At 43.0% G+C, this 18,774-nt stretch overlaps 1 protein-coding gene across 3 annotated transcripts in view; it reads left to right on the forward strand.

Moving 5' to 3' along the window:
• The window catches only part of LOC311130481 (ephrin type-B receptor 3-like), a gene marked incomplete at its 5' end in the record, with an annotated part of 101,758 nt that overhangs the window by 60,438 nt on the left and 22,546 nt on the right, over nucleotides 1-18,774 (forward strand). Inside the window, 7 exons of one of the 3 annotated variants that reach the window (XM_084163218.1) lie at nucleotides 1,887-2,042; nucleotides 4,390-4,725; nucleotides 11,937-12,061; nucleotides 13,081-13,243; nucleotides 14,365-14,473; nucleotides 15,917-15,969; nucleotides 17,376-17,510. In XM_084163218.1, the coding sequence (XP_084019344.1) occupies nucleotides 1,887-2,042; nucleotides 4,390-4,725; nucleotides 11,937-12,061; nucleotides 13,081-13,243; nucleotides 14,365-14,473; nucleotides 15,917-15,969; nucleotides 17,376-17,510 (1,077 nt within the window). The remainder of the gene's footprint in view (nucleotides 1-1,886; nucleotides 2,043-4,389; nucleotides 4,726-11,936; nucleotides 12,062-13,080; nucleotides 13,244-14,364; nucleotides 14,474-15,916; nucleotides 15,970-17,375; nucleotides 17,511-18,774) is intronic. The other 2 variants (XM_084163219.1, XM_084163220.1) reach the window with 2 other exon arrangements.

The following is an 18,774-nucleotide window of genomic DNA, read 5'->3' on the forward strand; positions in this document are numbered from 1 at the left end:
AAACAAAACTTAAAAACGAGAAGCATAGAAATAGCGCACCTAGAACACATCTATCACTTCTTAGACTTGTTTTCAATGACAATTACAGCTCTATAACTCACAATTCTATACGAATTCGATCGGGTTGCAGCTTTAAAGGGGAAGCTTTTGTTGGGATAGTGCCCAATCGAACCTGATTATTCTCTCTTTCAAGATCTCATTGACCAATTATTATAATTTTTTAACAGGACAATATGATAGAATATGATAGAGAGCCTGCATTGTAACGTCATAGCGACCTTGAAAAAACAATTTGCATAGTTGCTAAGTTCACAAGCACAACTAGCATGTTCACTAACATGATTAACAAGACAAGTGTTATGTGAGGTAAAATTTTATCATGCCAGGATGTTAGTGCTTTTTGTTAGCCATTGGTGGAAGAACAAACACACTCAGTGTTAATGCACACCGCTCAGCAGGCTAATGCGGCTTTGTACCAATATTTAACCTTCACACATTGCAAAACGGTGACAAATGTGACAAGAACCAGTCCCACAGTTCTACCACTGACCTCATTTCCAAATGATACTTTCAACAGGAAGCAAACAAACCCAGTAGCAACACGGCAATTAACATTTTGAACCAAAACAAAGCAACCTTGACATTGACGAGTGAGATAGCGGCATAGCAACTTTGCTCTTTCACCTTCCCCTCCCTTTTTTATTAACATACCACGGCGGCTCCATTAATCTTTTAACAAGACAGTTTAGTTTAGAGATAGATAGATAGATAGATAGATAGATAGATAGATAGATAGATAGATAGATAGATAGATAGATAGATAGATAGATAGATAGATAGATAGATAGATAGATAGATAGATAGATAGATAGATAGATAGATAGATAGATAGATAGATAGTTCCGGATCAGAGTGCTGCACGCTAGCTCATAACTTATCACCTGAGTTATAAACTTCTAAACAGGCCCTGTAAAAATTGATAGGGAGTCTACAAAGGGCACCGGTCGACAATGTTATCACTCTATCCATCAGAGAAACTATGCACTCTCTGCTTGAGGCATTATTTATGTATTTATTTTATGTATTAATGTATTACTTTTACCAGGTAGCATTGAGAACATATTCTCTCTATGACAAATATTTTAACCATTAGTGGTGCAGTAAATTGGATTGATTTGAAAAAAGGAATACGATAGGCACACTTTTGAGAAAAGCTTCTTAGCATTGAGAGCATGTTAATGGGAAGTGAAGGCTGTTCCCAAGTGTCATGGAAGTGTGTGTGTGTATGTGTGCATATGTGTGTGCTTGTGCAAGTGTGCATATATGTGTACGCAAGCATGCATATATGTGTGTGTGCGTCTGTGTGCGTGTGTGCAAGCGTGCATATATGTGTGTGTGTGTGCATATGTTTGTGTGTATATCAGGGATAAGTAAAGGAAGGAGTTCAGAGGAAGGCTGAGGGGTGTGTTAGTAATTTGGGATGACAGTGTGTGCATGTGTGCACGGGTTTATGCAAAGGACTGCATGTTGCTTAAAACACCCTCTTCTTGTAATGTTGCTGGGGGATGTGCTCTCCAGAGAGGCGGAAAAAGGGAAAACAAAAACAAACAAACGCACACACACGGCAGTGAAAGCTGTCAATCATGTCGGAAGCCATAGTTTATCACAGAGGCTCAGAGAGAGTGCCAAGACAACGTGCATGCACACACACACACGCGCAAATGCAAATACAAACAACTACAACCTAGCTTTACACAGATACAATATTGCTATGCTTGAGATTCAAATTAGTGCTTTCATTCACCTGTGTTAACCTTGTCCACCTTATCTGTGTAGTTCCTGGCTTTTGGACTCACTCCTTTCTCTTTGATCTCTCCCTCTCTCAGCTTGCAGCCCGGGCACGTTCAAATCCAAGCAGGGTGAGGGCTTCTGTACTCCCTGCCCACCGAACAGCCGGACCAGCTCTGGAGCAGCCAGCTTGTGCTCCTGCAGAAACGGCTACTACCGCTCAGACACAGACTCACCTGACAATGCCTGCACCAGTAAGTATTATTTAATTTTTCTGCTCATTGAGTTGCTGTCTGCATACACACAAACAAACAACAAACATTAAAGTATGCTACTACACTCAAGGGCCTGAATATACACTGAGGTTGTGGGTATGGTTGTGTGTGTGTGTGTGTTCACTTCTGCAGCCATTAAGCCATTCTAAGACTCAAAAAAAACGAGTCCTTTCTCTCTGGACTATGACCTTCACTCACTACCTTTATCACCACTCTCTGAAGGGCCTGAGAACATTCCCACAGTGCCACATGTACAACAAACACAGCCGTCTCCCAATGTTTTCCAAGCGCTATCCCAACGTTATTGGTGCCTTTTGCCCACTGCCGCCACCTCTCACTGGCAGAGTGTAGGAATTTATCTAGTGGATGTGTCTTAGTTAAGAGCAAAGAGAGCACACATACACACACACACACACACACACATACAGGGAGTAATCCTTTCACTGGTGGTGGACGGAGGGCCTATTTTCTCTTGTTGTTAGGAGGTGTGTTTGATTCTCCCACAGAGCAGGCAGAGATAAGGCCACAGTAATTGGATAACAATTGCTTCGCCACTGCCAAGAGTCTCTCTTGTCCCCCTTAGCTGTTTCCACAAGCACACATATTCATGTATGCGCACAGGCGTGCACACGCAGGCATGCACGTTAGTGGTGCGCGGGTCAGCTGTTTGTTCACCCGCACCCACCCGCAATTGTTAACCCATCCGCACCCGCCCGACTATAAGTGATAAAGTGAAAATCTGAGGCCTGCAACCGACCCTGACCCGCTAATATAGAAAATGTGCTGTAGGCTACAGTCAGAGACGGTGGAACGTTTTTTTGACAGGGGTTGAATATTTTTTTTGCTTGATTTAGATATGTTTCTGCATATAATTACCGACATTTTGGTAGGCTATTTGTTAGTCAACTTGTCTATCATTACATATATGCAGCTTCTCTTCTGTCATTATATGTTGGTTGCCCTAGAAGAGTAATGAAACCCTTGCTCACCAGAATAACATCATACATAGAGAGAATGAATGCTTTGATCTAGTTGACATCGGTAAAGTTTTCTCTGTCACCTCTGCTTCCTTTCTCTGTCACCTCTGCAAAGACATTTAGGCACCGGGGAGAAAATGCAATAGACCCCCCAAAAATTGCCAAATGACATCAGTTTGACCGGTTGCAAGGTAAACTGTGAAAACTTTTATGATGCTGATAAAGATAGCACCTCTACAGACGGTATCTAACTGTGCATTTAAATTCTCTCAAGATGCTGAAATAAATAAATCATATTTCTCCACTCCTGTTCCCGAGTAAAAAAAAATCCTACATTTGATTTATAATTTTACTGCAAGAAATGCTTAATTCTGCAGGAGTTCATATTATGTCTATGTGAGAGGTTATAGACCTACAGTCAGTCCAGATTTCATTTTCCATTTAACTAATCTGAACAGTAGGCTACAGTTCCCTTGACGTGCCATAGAGCTATTTGAAGTCCCCCTCTTGTGACTGTTGAATTTGTATAGCGCCTCAAAATCATCACATATAACGTAGCCAGCACTGCTGTCGTCCTCTTTTACCACTTCACCAAATCTTTCCCTAGCATTACTTTTCTGGACCTCCCTTCTCTATATTTTCAACTCTCCATTTTGCAGCTTTTCTCTTATTGAATTAAACTCCGACATTGTCCTTTTTGTGGATCAACTTTAACTTTTTCTGCCCGTTCCCAAAAGCATTTGGCGTGTAGGGTTTTTGGCTTGTCTACAGGGCCTAAAGCTTAGGCTTACACACTAATGCCAGATAGCCTAAAATAATGAAAGAAAACCCTCAATGTAGCCTATAGATATAAATTGCACAAGAATTATACATTTATGGATTTTTTAAGGTATTGTTTTCTCTTTATTCAACCTGCCCGCCCTTCATCCACACAATATTTCATGACCCTAAACCCGCCCGCCCCGATATAACCACGGGGACTGCGGGTTATGAGTCAACCCGCGCATCACTAATGCACGTGCGCGCATACAAACACACACCCTCTCACACGCTCTCCTCCTTACAGAAAGAACTGCAAGGTCTGTTTATTTCATATTGAGCTTTCTCTAAGCACTCAAAACACAGAGAGAACTAACCCTAACCTCATCCATTACCACTACCACCAAAGTCGTATTGAAATAGAATCTATTAGATTCTACCCCCTGTCCTAAATATATTTTATGTCCTGTTGAATTGTTCAACATTGTTGCTTTGGCAATACTTCTGTCATGGCGATAAAGTGTTTTTGAATTAAAATGAATTGACATTGTTTGCTTCCTTTCTTTTCTTCTTATTTCCTTCCCCCACAGCCGTCCCCTCTGCGCCGCGCAGCGTTATCTCCAACGTCAATGAGACCTCCCTGGTCCTGGAGTGGAGCGAGCCGCGTGACTCCGGCGGTCGCGGCGACATCTTCTATAACGTCATCTGCAAAAAGTGCCTGCCCGAGCGTGGTATGTGCTCACGCTGCGACGACAACGTGGATATCTCGCCGCGCCACCTGGGCCTGACGCAGCGTCGTGTGGCGGTCCGCAACCTGCAGGCACACACCCAGTACAGCTTTGAGATCCAGGCCGTCAACGGCGTGTCGAATAAGAGCCCGTACACGCCGCAGTTCTCCGCCGTCAACATCACCACCAACCAGGCTGGTAGGTAGAACCGTGGCTAGTCTATAGGATTGAATATAACTATTGTTCCATTGTCAAACGGACGGCTGTCTTTTGAATGTCTTGTGTTGTTCCTAACCTAAAAGATAAGACACATGTACAGAGTGAGAATGAATGGAAGCAAAACATGGTCAGCTGCAGAACATGGTTTTGAAGCAGGTTAGCGGTGTGAAGTGCCTTGCTCAAGGGCACAATGACAGTGTGCTACAATCGGTGATGTTACGATAGGTTGAAGCATTTTTCAATATTAGATGATGGTTGCTTCAAGGAAAAATAGATAGTCGTTTACAGCAGCAAGGCAGGTAAAAGCAGACATTTGTTCAGATACAGTTCCTCTGCATGTAGGTGTGGGTTACATACAGTATATGTATTTTAAGTGAAGATTGAGAAGAAAAACATCTGAATGAGATTTACAGAAGGACCATTTCACACGCCCACAGCGCTAGGCACACACCACCGCAAATAGCAATAGCGAGGCAGTGCTGCTTGTATGGCTAGGCATTGAACCTACACTGTTCTGCCCACAACGATCAACCCACTGTCAACCCACAGCATCTTCAGTAACTAGGCCACCATAGCAATCTGCACCACCAAGCCCGATGCAATCTTTCTTTGGTTTACTGTATGGAGTTTGTGTGTGGGTGTCTGTATTGTGTATTATTCCCTGTTGTGTAGTTTTCCCTGCTCTATGCCTATATAGCCAGGGTTTGTGTCTGGGTCTCTGTGTTGAGTTTCCCCTGCTATAGGCCTTTTAGCTGGGGTTTTGCATATGAGTTTCTATGTAGAGTTTGCTCTATAGGCCTGTAGCTGGGGCTTGTGTGTTGGTTCCTGTGTAGAGTTTGCCCTGGTGGAGGCCAATAGCCAGGGTTTGTGTGTAAGTCTCTGATGTGTAGCTGGGGTTTGTGTATGGGTCTCTATGTAGAGTCTGCTCTATAGACAGGCTCAGGCAGACCCTAGGATTATCCCTCTCCACAGCCGTGTGTCCCTTGTTCCTCATCTCCCTTCTGTTCCTCCTCAAAGCCTCATGAAAGGAATGGGAATGGCCCCCTGTTTGCGCCTGGAGGTCCGGTGGGGATTCCGTAGTCCCCCATTGTTGCGCAAGGGTCAGGCACCGGGTGCCACAGGGGTGACAGGCATAGACACCAGAGCAATGGAGCAAACGTAGCAGCTGCAGACTTCTAATTTGTCATTTTCAATGATTAGTAATGTTTTGAGCTAGTCTGTATTGAAATAGATATGTCCATATTGTATATGATATAATAATTAACAGATTGCATTTTGCACCCCTCCCCCGTCACCTCAAGATGAGTGGTTTTGACCACTCTAAAGTTTTGTTTCGCTCCCGCACTAAACTGTTTTGGTATAGTGAACAAAACATTTTATGCTGTAAATGTAATATTGATGTGCTTATAAAGACAGTATGACTACACTTTCCTAGAAAATACAAATAAGTTGTGTGTAGAATACAACTTTAGCTGTCTAACCAGAACTAGAATGGCATTCTATTTGTCTATTTGGCCAAATTTAAGGATTTGGTTGTCTAACCACACACTGACAAGCACAGCTTTTGGGGTGAGGTTCTGTCTTCAAGTCTCCAGTGGGTGATGAAGTCCCTTCCATCTATGTAATGTATTACAGGTTATGGACAGGTGCAGTCAGGTGGCAGGAGGGATAGAGTGCATGACACTCCATCCTGGGTATGACCGAGTTTGCCTCAACCCATGGGTCCAGCAGACAATGTTCAATAACTACAGGCAGATGTGATATGGAGGAGGGTGGCACTCTTCTCATACCACTCTGTAGGCTACTGACCAGGAAGAAGCTTTGCATCAGTCAGTAGCCTACAGAGTAATATGAGAAGAGTGCAATTGCTAAAGTTATGTAGCTATTCTAAACAAAAGTGTTTTGATAACTTTAAAGTGTAACAGTTCCATGTAGAATAAACCATACTTCACATAATACTGTAGAAGCAGTGTTCTGCTAATATAACAATATGCAAATATTATACCTTACTGTGTGGTGTCCCATATAAGACAGGAGTTCCCTGACATGTTGAAGAATACACAGGGTCCCCCCCTATTGATAGTACCATTCGATTATGATTAATTTTTTAAATAAAAAGTAATAGATGTGTCTTGTATCATCAATTCAGACATCAGTATGAACCAGTCTTTCAGTCAGAGGACTCCATTTCAACAGCATATCTTCTGTCCTTGATGAGTGACACATGTATTGAAAGGGTGATATTACTAAACACTTGTGATGTACTATCTTATAAGTAATCACCTTGTGTCCCTTCTGTGGTGTTTGCCAACGCCTGATGGGCATGGCAGCGTAGATTAGCTCCAGGCCCCTCTCGTCACAGATACTGGTCATGAAGGATCCTGACTTCGGCTCCTATATCCGACCCAGCTCCTATATCACAGAGGGAGGGAGAGAAAGACTGTCACCACACAGTTATGGAAGCCAACATTAAATACACGGTTGGACATAGCCAATCAGAGATCCTGATTCACAAGGGACACGTGATAACATGGTTGGCATTACTCACTCTGGCCCAGGAGTAATCCATTGGCACAGTGGAAAGGGGTACCTTCTTACAACATACAAGACACACATACAGTTGAAGTCGGAAGTTTACATAGACTTAGGTTGGAGTCATTAAAACTCGTTTTTCAACCACTCCACAAATTTCTTGTTAACAAACTATAGTTTTTGGCAAGTCAGTTAGGACATCTACTTTGTGCATGACAAGTAATTTTTCCAACAATTGTTTACAGACAGATTATTTCACTTACAATTCATTGTATCACAATTCCAGTGTGTCATAAGTTTACATACACTAAGTTGACTGTGCCTTTTTAAACAGCTTGAAAAATTCCAGAAAATGATGTCATGGCTTTAGAAGCTTCTGATAGGCTAATTGACATAATTTGAGTCAATTGGAGGTGTACCTGTGGATGTATTTCAAGGCCTACCTTCAAACTCAGTGCCTCTTTGCTTGACATCATGGGAAAATCAAAATAAATCAGCCAAGACCTCAGAAAAAAATTGTAGACCTCCACAAGTCACGTTCATCTGTACAAACAATAGTATGCAAGTATAAACACCATGGGACCACGCAGCCGTCATACCGCTCAAGAAGGAGACGCGTTCTGTCTCCTAGAGATGAACGTACTTTGGTGCGAAAGGTGCAAATCAATCCCTGTTTGGCCATAATGACCATCGTTATGTTTGGAGGAAAAAGGGGGTGCTTGCCAGCCGAAGAACACCATCCCAACCGTGAAGCACGGGGGTGGCAGCATCATGCTGTGGGGGTGCTTTGCTGCAGGAGGGACTGGTGCACTTCACAAAATAGATGGCATCACGAGGAAGGAAAAGTATGTGGATATATTGAAGCAACATCTCAAGACATCAGTCAGGAAGTTAAAGCTTGGTCGCAAATGAGTCTTCCAAATGGACAATGACCCCAAGCATACTTCCAAAGTTGTGGCAAAATGGCTTAAGGACAACAAAGTCAAGGTATTGGAGTGGCCATCACAAAGCTCTGACCTCAATCCTATAGAAAATTTGTGGGCAGAACTGAAAAAGCGTGTGTGAGCAAGGAGGCCTACCAACCTGACTCAGTTACACTAGCTCTGTCAGGAGGAATGGGCCAAAATTCACCCAACTTATTGTGGGAAACTTGTGGAAAGGTTACCTGAAACGTTTGACCCAAGTTAAACAATTGAAAGGCAATGCTACCAAATACTAATTGAGTGTATGTAAACTTCTGACCCACTGGGAATGTGGTGAAAGTAATAAAGCTGAAATAAATCATTCTCTCTACTATTATTCTGACATTTCACATTCTTAAAATAAAGTGGTGATCCTAACTGACCTAAAACAGGGAATTTTTACAAGGATTAAATGTCAGGAATTGTGAAAAACTGAGTTGAAATGTATTTGGCTAAGGTGTATGTAAACTTCGGAGTTCAACTGTATACACACAGCACTGATTACATTATCAATGGTGGTTAAGTGAATTCCAGTTGTCCTCCATTACTCTGAAACGGGACTGGTGTCTGGCCACTGCCTCAGCCTTCTGTAACAGCTCCTGATATGGTAGGAGGTTTCCCACGATGCTGCTGAACAACCAATCCACCAGGTTGTAGCCTGTGAATTAAATATAATATCATCAGAATTAAATATAATATCATCACTCAATAAACATATAGCAAGAAAAATAACTTTCTCTAGTTTGGAAGTAATTTCTATGCTAATAGGGGGACTGTAAGTACAGAATAGATTTAGGCCGGTGATGCTAATTCCGTTTCTATGTAACCAGCTGTGTATGTTGCTGAATGCTTGCTGACACGTTTTGTTATTTTCTGCCAGAGCCATATTTGTAGTAGACAAGTACCATCCTTCATTTATTTTTTCCCTAGAAAAAACATAATAAACTTTTATGAGAACAAGCATTTTGTTTTGGGTTGGCAGACGCCCCCGAATGCTAGCTAGCTACCTAATTTGCAAATCCGGGTTAGTTATCAATATCTTTGTCCGAGATTAAATGAGTTATGCGAAAATGTTATGTGCGTGCGTTGCACCCAGTTGCAAACTTGACAACATTGTCCAAAAACTCCACATGGGGGCGGACCACAATGTGTTGTCTCTGGGAAATTGGCATCATTGGCAAAAGTGGGCATGTAAGTAATCCATACCAAAACCCTCAAGTACGTCGTAACAAACTCATTTACAAAACCCTATTTAGGACGAGACTGACTTAATGACTAACATTTTCCTATTTACACTTTGTGGTCAATTTTGACACTAGAATAAATGTGTCTGACTCATATTGATGCCAATATAGGCCATTTTCTATGAGAGAAGTTGTTTATTGCCGTCAGTTGCTCTTACACATTTTTCATGGTGACAGCGCTTCAAACAACGCTGCCAAAAAAAGTCCATGTCTGAGTAAAATTGGAACATTAATGTGCTTGCTGAGACTACACTTTTTTTATTTCTCATACTTGTTATGATTATTATGTTTTTTCACGATTTATTGTCATATATGTAGCATACTCACTGTGGTGTGTTGTTCAAATGGCCACTATTAAACAGAATGACAATTTGAAAATAATTGATAGTAGCCTAGTACTGTAACTGCAGGCTACAGATTTGTTCAAATGTCAAACCCTTTTATTTTCTCTCATCTTTTAAAGGCAATATTCTCGAGGTAGGCTACAGTAGAAGGATTGTGTGGTTTTAAGAACCAAGACGTGATTAGATTATGTATGTAGTGCTGTTCTTTGATTCTATTAATCAAATTAGGACTACACAACAACAACAAATTAGTCTGTATATGAGTAACTCACATTATAATTTTTTTTTTGCATGTACTCCAGTTTACATTTTCAAGTTGACAGTTCTTGTTCCCTACCAGATAACACTGCCATATTGAGAAAGACAATGTTTAAAAGATAAATCAAAGTTCACATTTTTAATTGTACTAAATTACTGTGATCGCATTATTTTTGATAAAAATAAAATGGAAACTTAACAATTGAACAGTGCTTTTTCTTAACCTACAATCATTCACATTCAAATCCTTATTGGGTAAAACAATATTATTCCTCCCATTTTCGATTTAATTTCCTCATTGTCATGTGTTATCCTGGCCACATTCTTAACAGTTTGGCTTGTCAATCAATCACTGTGGGTGGGATTGTCAGGGATATTTGTGAGAGTCACTGAGTTGGTAGGGTTTCAGACCTGTCAATCAATCACTATGGGTGGAATTTTCAGGGAGGGAGCAGGATGTTTGTGAGTCACAGGGTTGGGAGGGTTTCAGACCTGTTAATTAATTATTGGAGGTGGGATTTTCTGGGAAGGGGGTAGATTAGTAATCTAGTCATTAAAACACTTTTTCAATATAATTTATTGTGGAAAAACCTAAGAAAAATAGTTGTGTTCTGTTAAGAAACAGTGTAGAATTGCAGGGAAATGTATTAAAAAAATATACTGACCCACCCCCACCCTCTCCCCTCCAAGCTTTTGCACCCCCACTTTCAGACAAAGTCAGGCGCCCATGGTGACAGGGACCCCCATCCCACACGATGCACCCCCCAGGAGGAGTGTAGGTCAGGGGGGAGCAGGCTGGGGGCAGGAGAGGCACCACCCCGATCAGATTATCCTTAGATTCCCTACCATTCTCTCAGGGCTCTCCACATTCACCTTTTAAGACCAAAAATAAATACAGGCGATAAGCCATGTGAGGCCCACCATGGTTACTGGTTATTCCCCAGTGTCTCGGCCAGGAGGAGGACCCCAGTGACCGGGGAATCTGCCCAGGGAGGATTCTCTATGGGGAGAGGTTTGAGATTTTCAGGGAGGGATGGGTGGCTGGTGGTAGGCTACTATGTGGGGATGGAGCTTCGGTTTAGAGAAGAAAGAGAGAAAGCGGGGAGAGAGAGACAGGGAGGTCTAGTGTGGTGGTGGTGGTGACAATGACAAGGCCGGGGGGGGGTGATGCAATGGTACAGTAGGGAATATTAGGAGGAAAAGAGACAGATGAAACTGGGGAAGGGAATCATTAAAAAAGAGGGGGACATTTTTGAGCGTACTAAAAAAGGACTGAAGGGACAATGGATGTTATATAAATGAGAATGATAGGGTAGGAACTAGGGAGGTGAGGAGGGATCTGGGGAGAGTACATGGGAGTGACTCAGAAACAAAACAAGCCTGGACTTAGAAAGGAAGAGAGAGTGACAGACTGCTGTTTGTGTAGTCATACACAGGTCACAAATAAAAGAGTGGGTAGAGAACTGAACCTGATGTGGGTGGAGTCGTTTATGTGTGAGTGCGTGCGTGCGTGTGCATGTGTGCGTGCGTGTGTGTGTGCCGCACAGGGTGTGTACTGGATCTTCCAAATACTAAGCGCTACCAGTTTGTTGATTGATTCCCTCGTTGCTGAGAAAGAATCACAGATCCCTTGTCTCCCAGCGGAGTTGGAAAAGGATCAGCAGAGCTATAGGGAGAGAAGGGCTGGCTGCATAGCATACCAAGTATAGCAAGCACAGCACATCACAAAGCATCAATATGCTTAGGCTTGTCAAATCAAATCAAATAGATATACAAAGGGTGTAAAACTCGTAAAACACACAATAGTGAATTAAAGTGCATTTTTCCTTCCCTCTACCCCTCTCTTACAGCTCCATCTGCAGTACCTACAGTTCAACTGATGGGGGCCACAGCGAGCACCATGAGTCTTTCCTGGCTGCCCCCTGAGAAACCCAATGGAATCATTCTGGATTACGAGATTAAGTACCATGAGAAGGTAAACAACAATGTAAATCAACGCTTCTTAATTCCACATCCTATTTCACAAGTCTTATTTCTGCCTCTGTTGCATGCTGTAATAATATTGCCCCATAGGAAATAATTCAACACCACAACAATAATAACAACAGTTATGACAAAGTCTTAATCCCGTCCCTCTGTCCGCCCGCCGTTTTGTTGGTCCTTCCTTTCTGCCTTCCTTCCTTCTTCCCCTCCCAATTCCTCCTCCTTTTCTTTTCTGTTTACCCCCCATGCAAATATTCTAAAATCTGCATAAAAACAATATGTGCATTTTCCTACTAGAGTTCTGTTTCTATCAAATTGACTTGTTGAGGATAAAAGGCTGTGCGTGATGACGTAGTGCACATAAATATTGCTTTTGTGGTTACATTCCTATGTAATGAATAAAAAATACAAGTTAAATGGGTTTTCATCACATTTTTAACTCTACTGGTGGTTTTGTCAAAATAAATGTTGTGTTATATAGCGAATGTGCCCACTCTGGTCTTGGCACGTGCACTCTAACCAACAGTTTGCAGATACAGTATGGGTAGGATACCTACTGTACACCACTCTGTGAAGTTCATCATAACTTATTTGTATATAACTGCATGCTTTCCCCAGTTGTAGTGGGAGGACCACACAACATATCCCGTGACTCCAAGTTTACCATCTTGTCTAGCGTATTTTGATTTGTCGACAAATGGAAAGTTTACCGACAAATTTGCTGTTTCCATCAGCCCTGTCGTGACATGTTTTATTTGACATGTACTTTACTCGCATAAAAAGGTTGGAAACCTGGTTAGTGTCTCTCTCTATGTTTATTGTTGTGTTGTACTCACCGATTAAAGCTCTCCAGCTACTCTCGCCTCGCGCTGCCTTGTTGGACACGGAATGCGCCACAAAACGGGTGGAGGGAAGGCGATGATGGAAGGTGATGATGAATGAGGGGATGTTGTTTGTTTAGTACATTTTTGAAGCATTTCTTAACCATTCTCTGTGTGTTTGGTTTGGCAGGACCAGGGTGAGGCCATCGCTCACACCATGACAGCCCAAAGGAGCTCTGCCCGCATCGAGGGGCTCAAGACGGGCACGCCATACGTGATCCAGGTCCGGGCCCGCACAGTGGCTGGGTATGGCCGCTATAGCAGCCCCGCCGACTTCAGCACCAACCTAAAAAGTACGATTGAATGAACTTTATTGCTCCCCATGAGTGGAAATTGGGGTTTGTCAATAGTCTAAGACACATACAAGGACGGCATTGACACAAGCTTGCATCAGAATACTACTAAAATTCTCACACACTGAAAAACAGGTTCACATCTCTTGTGGTTGCGATGATGACTGACAACTTGGTAGCAGCACGGTGCTTGCAACACTAGGTTGTGGGTTTGCTTGTTGCGAAGGCCTCATATAGCCTATTGTATATGTGTTCATTGTAAATTGCTTTGGATTAACGCATCGGCTAACTGACCATATTACATCACTTACTTCCTACCTCCACTTCCTAGTCCTGTGCCCCCGCTTATACTGTAAGTATGTAGAGGCTCAAAAGCCTTACAAAAGGTTTATACTTCTTTAGGCTTATCATTGAAATAATAAACCTTTGGTGCCTGTCTGCCTAATCATTTATGACAATGTCTCCCATTATTTGACTGTCATTCCAGTTTATATTAGAGCCAGTTAGGCTAGAGTACTGTATTGTGAATCTAAAGGTTGAAACATACAAAACGTACACTGGGAAACTGCAAACATCCTTCCCATTCTCTTTGATGTAGAGTGGTGAACACAAGGGCATGCCTGTCTTTACATAAGCATATGGTTTCTAGGAGTAAGTGTAGGAGTGGTTTCTAGGAGTAGCTGAAGTGTAGGGTTGAAAGCCTATACAGATGTAGGGTCTTCATTTCAGCACCCTGTTGCAGGAGAACTTTCCTGCAATGCAGGAAACGATAAACTTGTAGTGTATTTGAGGTTTAAAAAGGCTTCTGAAGTTTGTAATTTCCACTTTGAAATTTCAGACTTGATTTTCCCTTACGAAAAATGTATCAACCCCTACAAAAATGTCCATTAATAATATCCCCATAATAATTCACATTTCCTGCTGTAGCAAACTGGCTCAAATTAAGATCCTACATCTGTACATATACAGGCGGGAGATGCACGTATACATCACAAGGACAAAGTATCGTCGGCATTCGCCTAGTCGGAGGGTGTGAGGGCCGTGTGGGTGTAGTGTGTATTTATGTGATAGTGGTGACAGGTTCTTTGGGTAACCCTGACATCTAACCTCTTGACCTCTAGGTGACCCCAAGAAGTCTCTTCAGGAGCAGCTGCCCCTTATTGTGGGTTCGGCCACTGCAAGTCTAGTCTTCATTATCGCTGTCGTCGTCATCGCCATCGTCTGCCTCAGGTGAGAATAAACATAGTCGATACTACCCAGTGAACACTTTGTCGTTTAGACAACGTTGAAAAAGCATCTACGTCTGAAGTTGAAGCCAAGTTCATTTTTTGTTCTAGGATTTACCCCATTGATAAACATGATCAAAAGCAGTTCACCAAGCTCATGCAATAAGCCATACTTCAGTTTGTGGATGAAACAATGTTAGCATAGCAATGTTAGCAAGTGAGAAAACACCATATTTCTGGCAATTCCTGGCATATTTGATTTACAGATTGAAACCCCCACACAAAAACAAAATGGAAATGTTAACTAAGAGTTTTGTGAGTAGGAGATTAGCTCTATCCAGTGGATAGTCCATACAGATTTCCCTCCCAATCCTTCACTAGGCTAGCCCACTGGACACAGCATGAGCTGCAGCTGCTAGAAGCTAATAGGCCTGCCCTCATGCCCTTGTCATCGAGTGCCCGGTCCCAAAAACCTGGACACGGCCCATCCCTATTGATTCCTATTGACTCCTATTCACTTGTAGGATATTAGTCCATTTAACTTTAATGTCCATTCAGTTCCTGTAAAAGCCTGGCTTGGCCTCACCATGGTCTTTCAACTCTACGTAGTACTACTCATCTGTCACTGGGAGGCTGCAGGTTGGCGAAGCATACAAGTTTGACACCCTCCCTTTTGGTGACTGGCTGGCACTCACCCGCCTTCACGGCGGCGGTGGCATGGTTCGCTGTGAGCCGCCCGCTCTGACAGGCCCGGGCCCTGTCAGGCTGAATAGTCTCTTTCTTTGTCTTAGCTTAGCTCGCTAGCATCTGCCACTAGAGAAGAGAAAAAAAAGAGGGAAAACTCAGAGCCTCCTTGGCATTTTCCGTAACTGCATTTGAATTGGAAATGAGATGCAAATCACCGGCGGGTATTATTGCCCCGGTTACTGGTTAGACAACAAAGGAACCACATTAACATGTAATTTCAACAACCCCACCCCCCTCGCCCTGTCATAGCCGTCTCCCCCGCATTAATGGACAGATACTGATGAAAGAGGAGAATGAATAGAGGATATGGGGGTGATTGGGAGTGAACAGTTTATTAGTCTGAACCAGCGTGCAGGAGGGAGTGTTAAGCTGGGTGTTGAGGGAGACAGCTGAGGCTGCCATTGGATGAGGCTTTGTCCTTCACTTCTCGTATTGGGCCATTATGTTTTCTCTCAGCTGCCATTTCAGACATACAAACAGAGTCCTACTTTCCCTGTCCGATATATTCTCTTATTTTGTAGTTTTACCTTGAAATTCTGTATTTCTTAGCTTTGAATATAAAGATATCATAGTGAGCAGCAATACAGTGCAATTCTCTATTTCTACTGCCGAAATCATCTCCACAAAATCCTGCTCCATTGAGTATTGCAACATACGGCACTTGACTGACTTTGTGTTTTTACTCTGGTTTGCCCCAAAGGAAGCAGAGGAATGGCTCTGAGTCGGAGTACACAGAGAAACTGCAGCAGTACAGTAAGTCTCTACTGCCTGTCCTCCATTATAAGCTATCCACATGCTCCACATTCTAACCGCCGCCCTCTGAGCTAGACTTACATCCAACAGTATATCCACACACTACGTGTCAAAAGCCAGTCATAACACAAGCATCCTATATCCACATAATGGAAAAGACGGTTTATTTCATATAACAGGCACAGATTATATAAGCAGCATCGGTAGACTCTTAGAAAAAAAAGGTGCTATCTAGAACCTAACCGGCTGTCCCCATACTCTGAGTCGATATTCATGTCATAAGAAGGAATTCCCCTCGATCACGCCCACAAATTGGGGAAAACAAACATTCTTTCCCATTGACCCCCATTGTAAAAAAGCCAACTTCATCACTGATTTTTTGTTTTACAGAAATAACAAAACATGCTGAAAAGCTGCTGTGTTGTTCAATGTAACCAGGTTTAAAATTCCAACCTATGGTTCGCAATGCTCACAAATAGGGAAATAGAGCCTGCGAGAAGAGCCCTGTGGCTTCAGGCTATTCGGTGTGGAAGAGTGGGAAATGTGGGGACATAATGTCCAAGTAGGCTACATGTAGCTATGTGTGTGGAAAACATTTCATCACAGGTTAGAGATTTAACTTGTTTAGTATAGTCCGTTTGTAACTCCACTCACTACTTGTAGCTATATATTCTGTTTGTTTGTGTTGTTGGTCTTGGCTAGCTTAATGTTCTGGTTGGTAACTAAATTTAGCTAGCACTCACTCACGTAGCTAACATTAGCGCCATCATGAAAAGGGGCATGAGGGAAGCCCTAAAATATTACGTTTTTCTAAGTAGTGAGAACGCTTGGGAGCAGGCAATGTTGAAAAGTCATCTTTTAGACATGTTGTACTTTTCTTAAATGTTGTTTTGTAAATGACTAAAACAAGCAGACATCAAGAAAATTGCGGTTGAAAAGGGTGATGTTTTTGCTGTGAGTCAATTGGGTAACCAAGATAACCAAGGGCTGTTTTCCCCACAGGCGGGCGGGGCCGCAACGTTCTATTTAATACCGACTGGGACGATGGAAGAACCCTCTGAAGAAACCTTTTCGGTTCCATGTAGAACTCTTTCCACAGAGGGTTCTACATGGATCTCAAAAGGGTTCTACCTGAAACCAAAAAGGGTTCTCCTCTGGGGACAGCCGAAGAACCCTTTTGGAACCCATTTTTCTAAGAGTGTAGTGGTTGTGGATCTCATTGGTTTTGTGCCTCGACTGTAAAATCTTCTGTTAATCCAATCCATTATCATTAGAAGCAAAGCTTTCATAACAACCCATAGGCTGCCTTCATGCATTTCATTGGTTAACAATCAATGCTGTACATATAATTTTGAATGGTAATTTCTGCTTGACGGCCTTGATTCATGTGATTATTCCCACTATTGAATCCCCTATAGTCACGCCGGGAATGAAGGTCTATATCGACCCCTTCACCTATGAGGACCCCAATGAGGCCGTCCGCGAGTTTGCCAAGGAGATCGACATCTCCTGCGTGAAGATTGAGGAAGTCATTGGCGCAGGTAACCAACAAAAGCTCCTGAGCTACAGGGGGAAGAATGCTAGTCACCTCCAGGCCATACCGTTAGAGGACTTCACGCCAAGCGGTACTTTCACTCAATTCATCGTCCCAACCCCGCCTTAAACCCCTGCATCCCCCCAGCACTATCAGCGCCCCACCCCCACCCCCCAATCACAAATACGGACTTACACCTTTGCAGAAAATGTTGCGTCCTAGCACCCCCCTAATTCGCTTCACTCACAACTGTAACTCCCTCTTAGTTTGGCACCTAAGTGCCTTTATGATTACTACCTACTTTCCCCACTTTTTGTCTTTGTGAATCTCTTTGTTTTATTAAACCTTTAACCTCTAAGAACGGCCCATTCCTGGTCCTGGAGAGGTGCTCTGTAGTAGGAAGTTATTTTGTTTGTTCAACTGTCATTAATCAATCACTTCAATTGATTAGCTCCCCTATTTGAATCTAACTGACTTAATCATCATCTTGGAGAGTTGATTGGCTGTTCAAGAAGCTAGAACAGCAGCCTTCCAGGGCCAGGATTGTTCATCTCTAAACTCCGCCCCCCTCTTTAAGTGTCTCGAGGGCCACTCTAAAAGGGGGCCACTCCAAAGTCCCTTTGACCCTTGACCTCATCACTTATTGGCTTATTTTCATATGTGGCCATCCTTCCTGTTTACTTCTAGATCACCCTTGCTCCTTCCCTCCACCCCTTTTTGATGTGCTAGTTAGAAATCTTGAATCTTAAAATCTTGATATTTTGAAATATTAGTAATACTGCAGGACTGTTGTCGACTCAGAATTAGCCTTGTATCTGAGCCGAATGAAGGCTTGTGGTGATGGGAATTTGGATTTTGAGGTGTACTTCGCCTGCAGTTGAGCCCCCTCCGCTCTACTATTACTACTGCTACCACTACCACAACGATGGCTTAACATCTACTGCTGCTACTTGAACCCGTCGCTTCCCAGCCTTCGCCTTAAGTGACAAACCCCAAACCCTGTTGCTCCTCACCTTTACCCTCCCTCCCTCCACCCCCTCCCTTCTCCTTCACTTCCCTTGTTTACCTCTCTCGCACACACACACTCTCTCTCTCTCTCTCTCTCTCTCTCTCTCTCTTTCTCTCTCACACACACTTCTCTCTCACACACTTCTCTCGCCTCCAGCCTCTTCTTACGCCCCTGCCCCTGCCCCCTCAGAAGCCTAATCTCCCCAACCAACCCTCTACCCCCACCTATATCCCTAGCCTCCCACCTCCCCACTCTCTTATCA

The sequence above is a fragment of the Coregonus lavaretus genome (assembly GCF_964263955.1).
Source record: "Coregonus lavaretus genome assembly, chromosome: 6".
Classification (NCBI taxonomy): Eukaryota; Metazoa; Chordata; class Actinopteri; order Salmoniformes; family Salmonidae; genus Coregonus; species Coregonus lavaretus.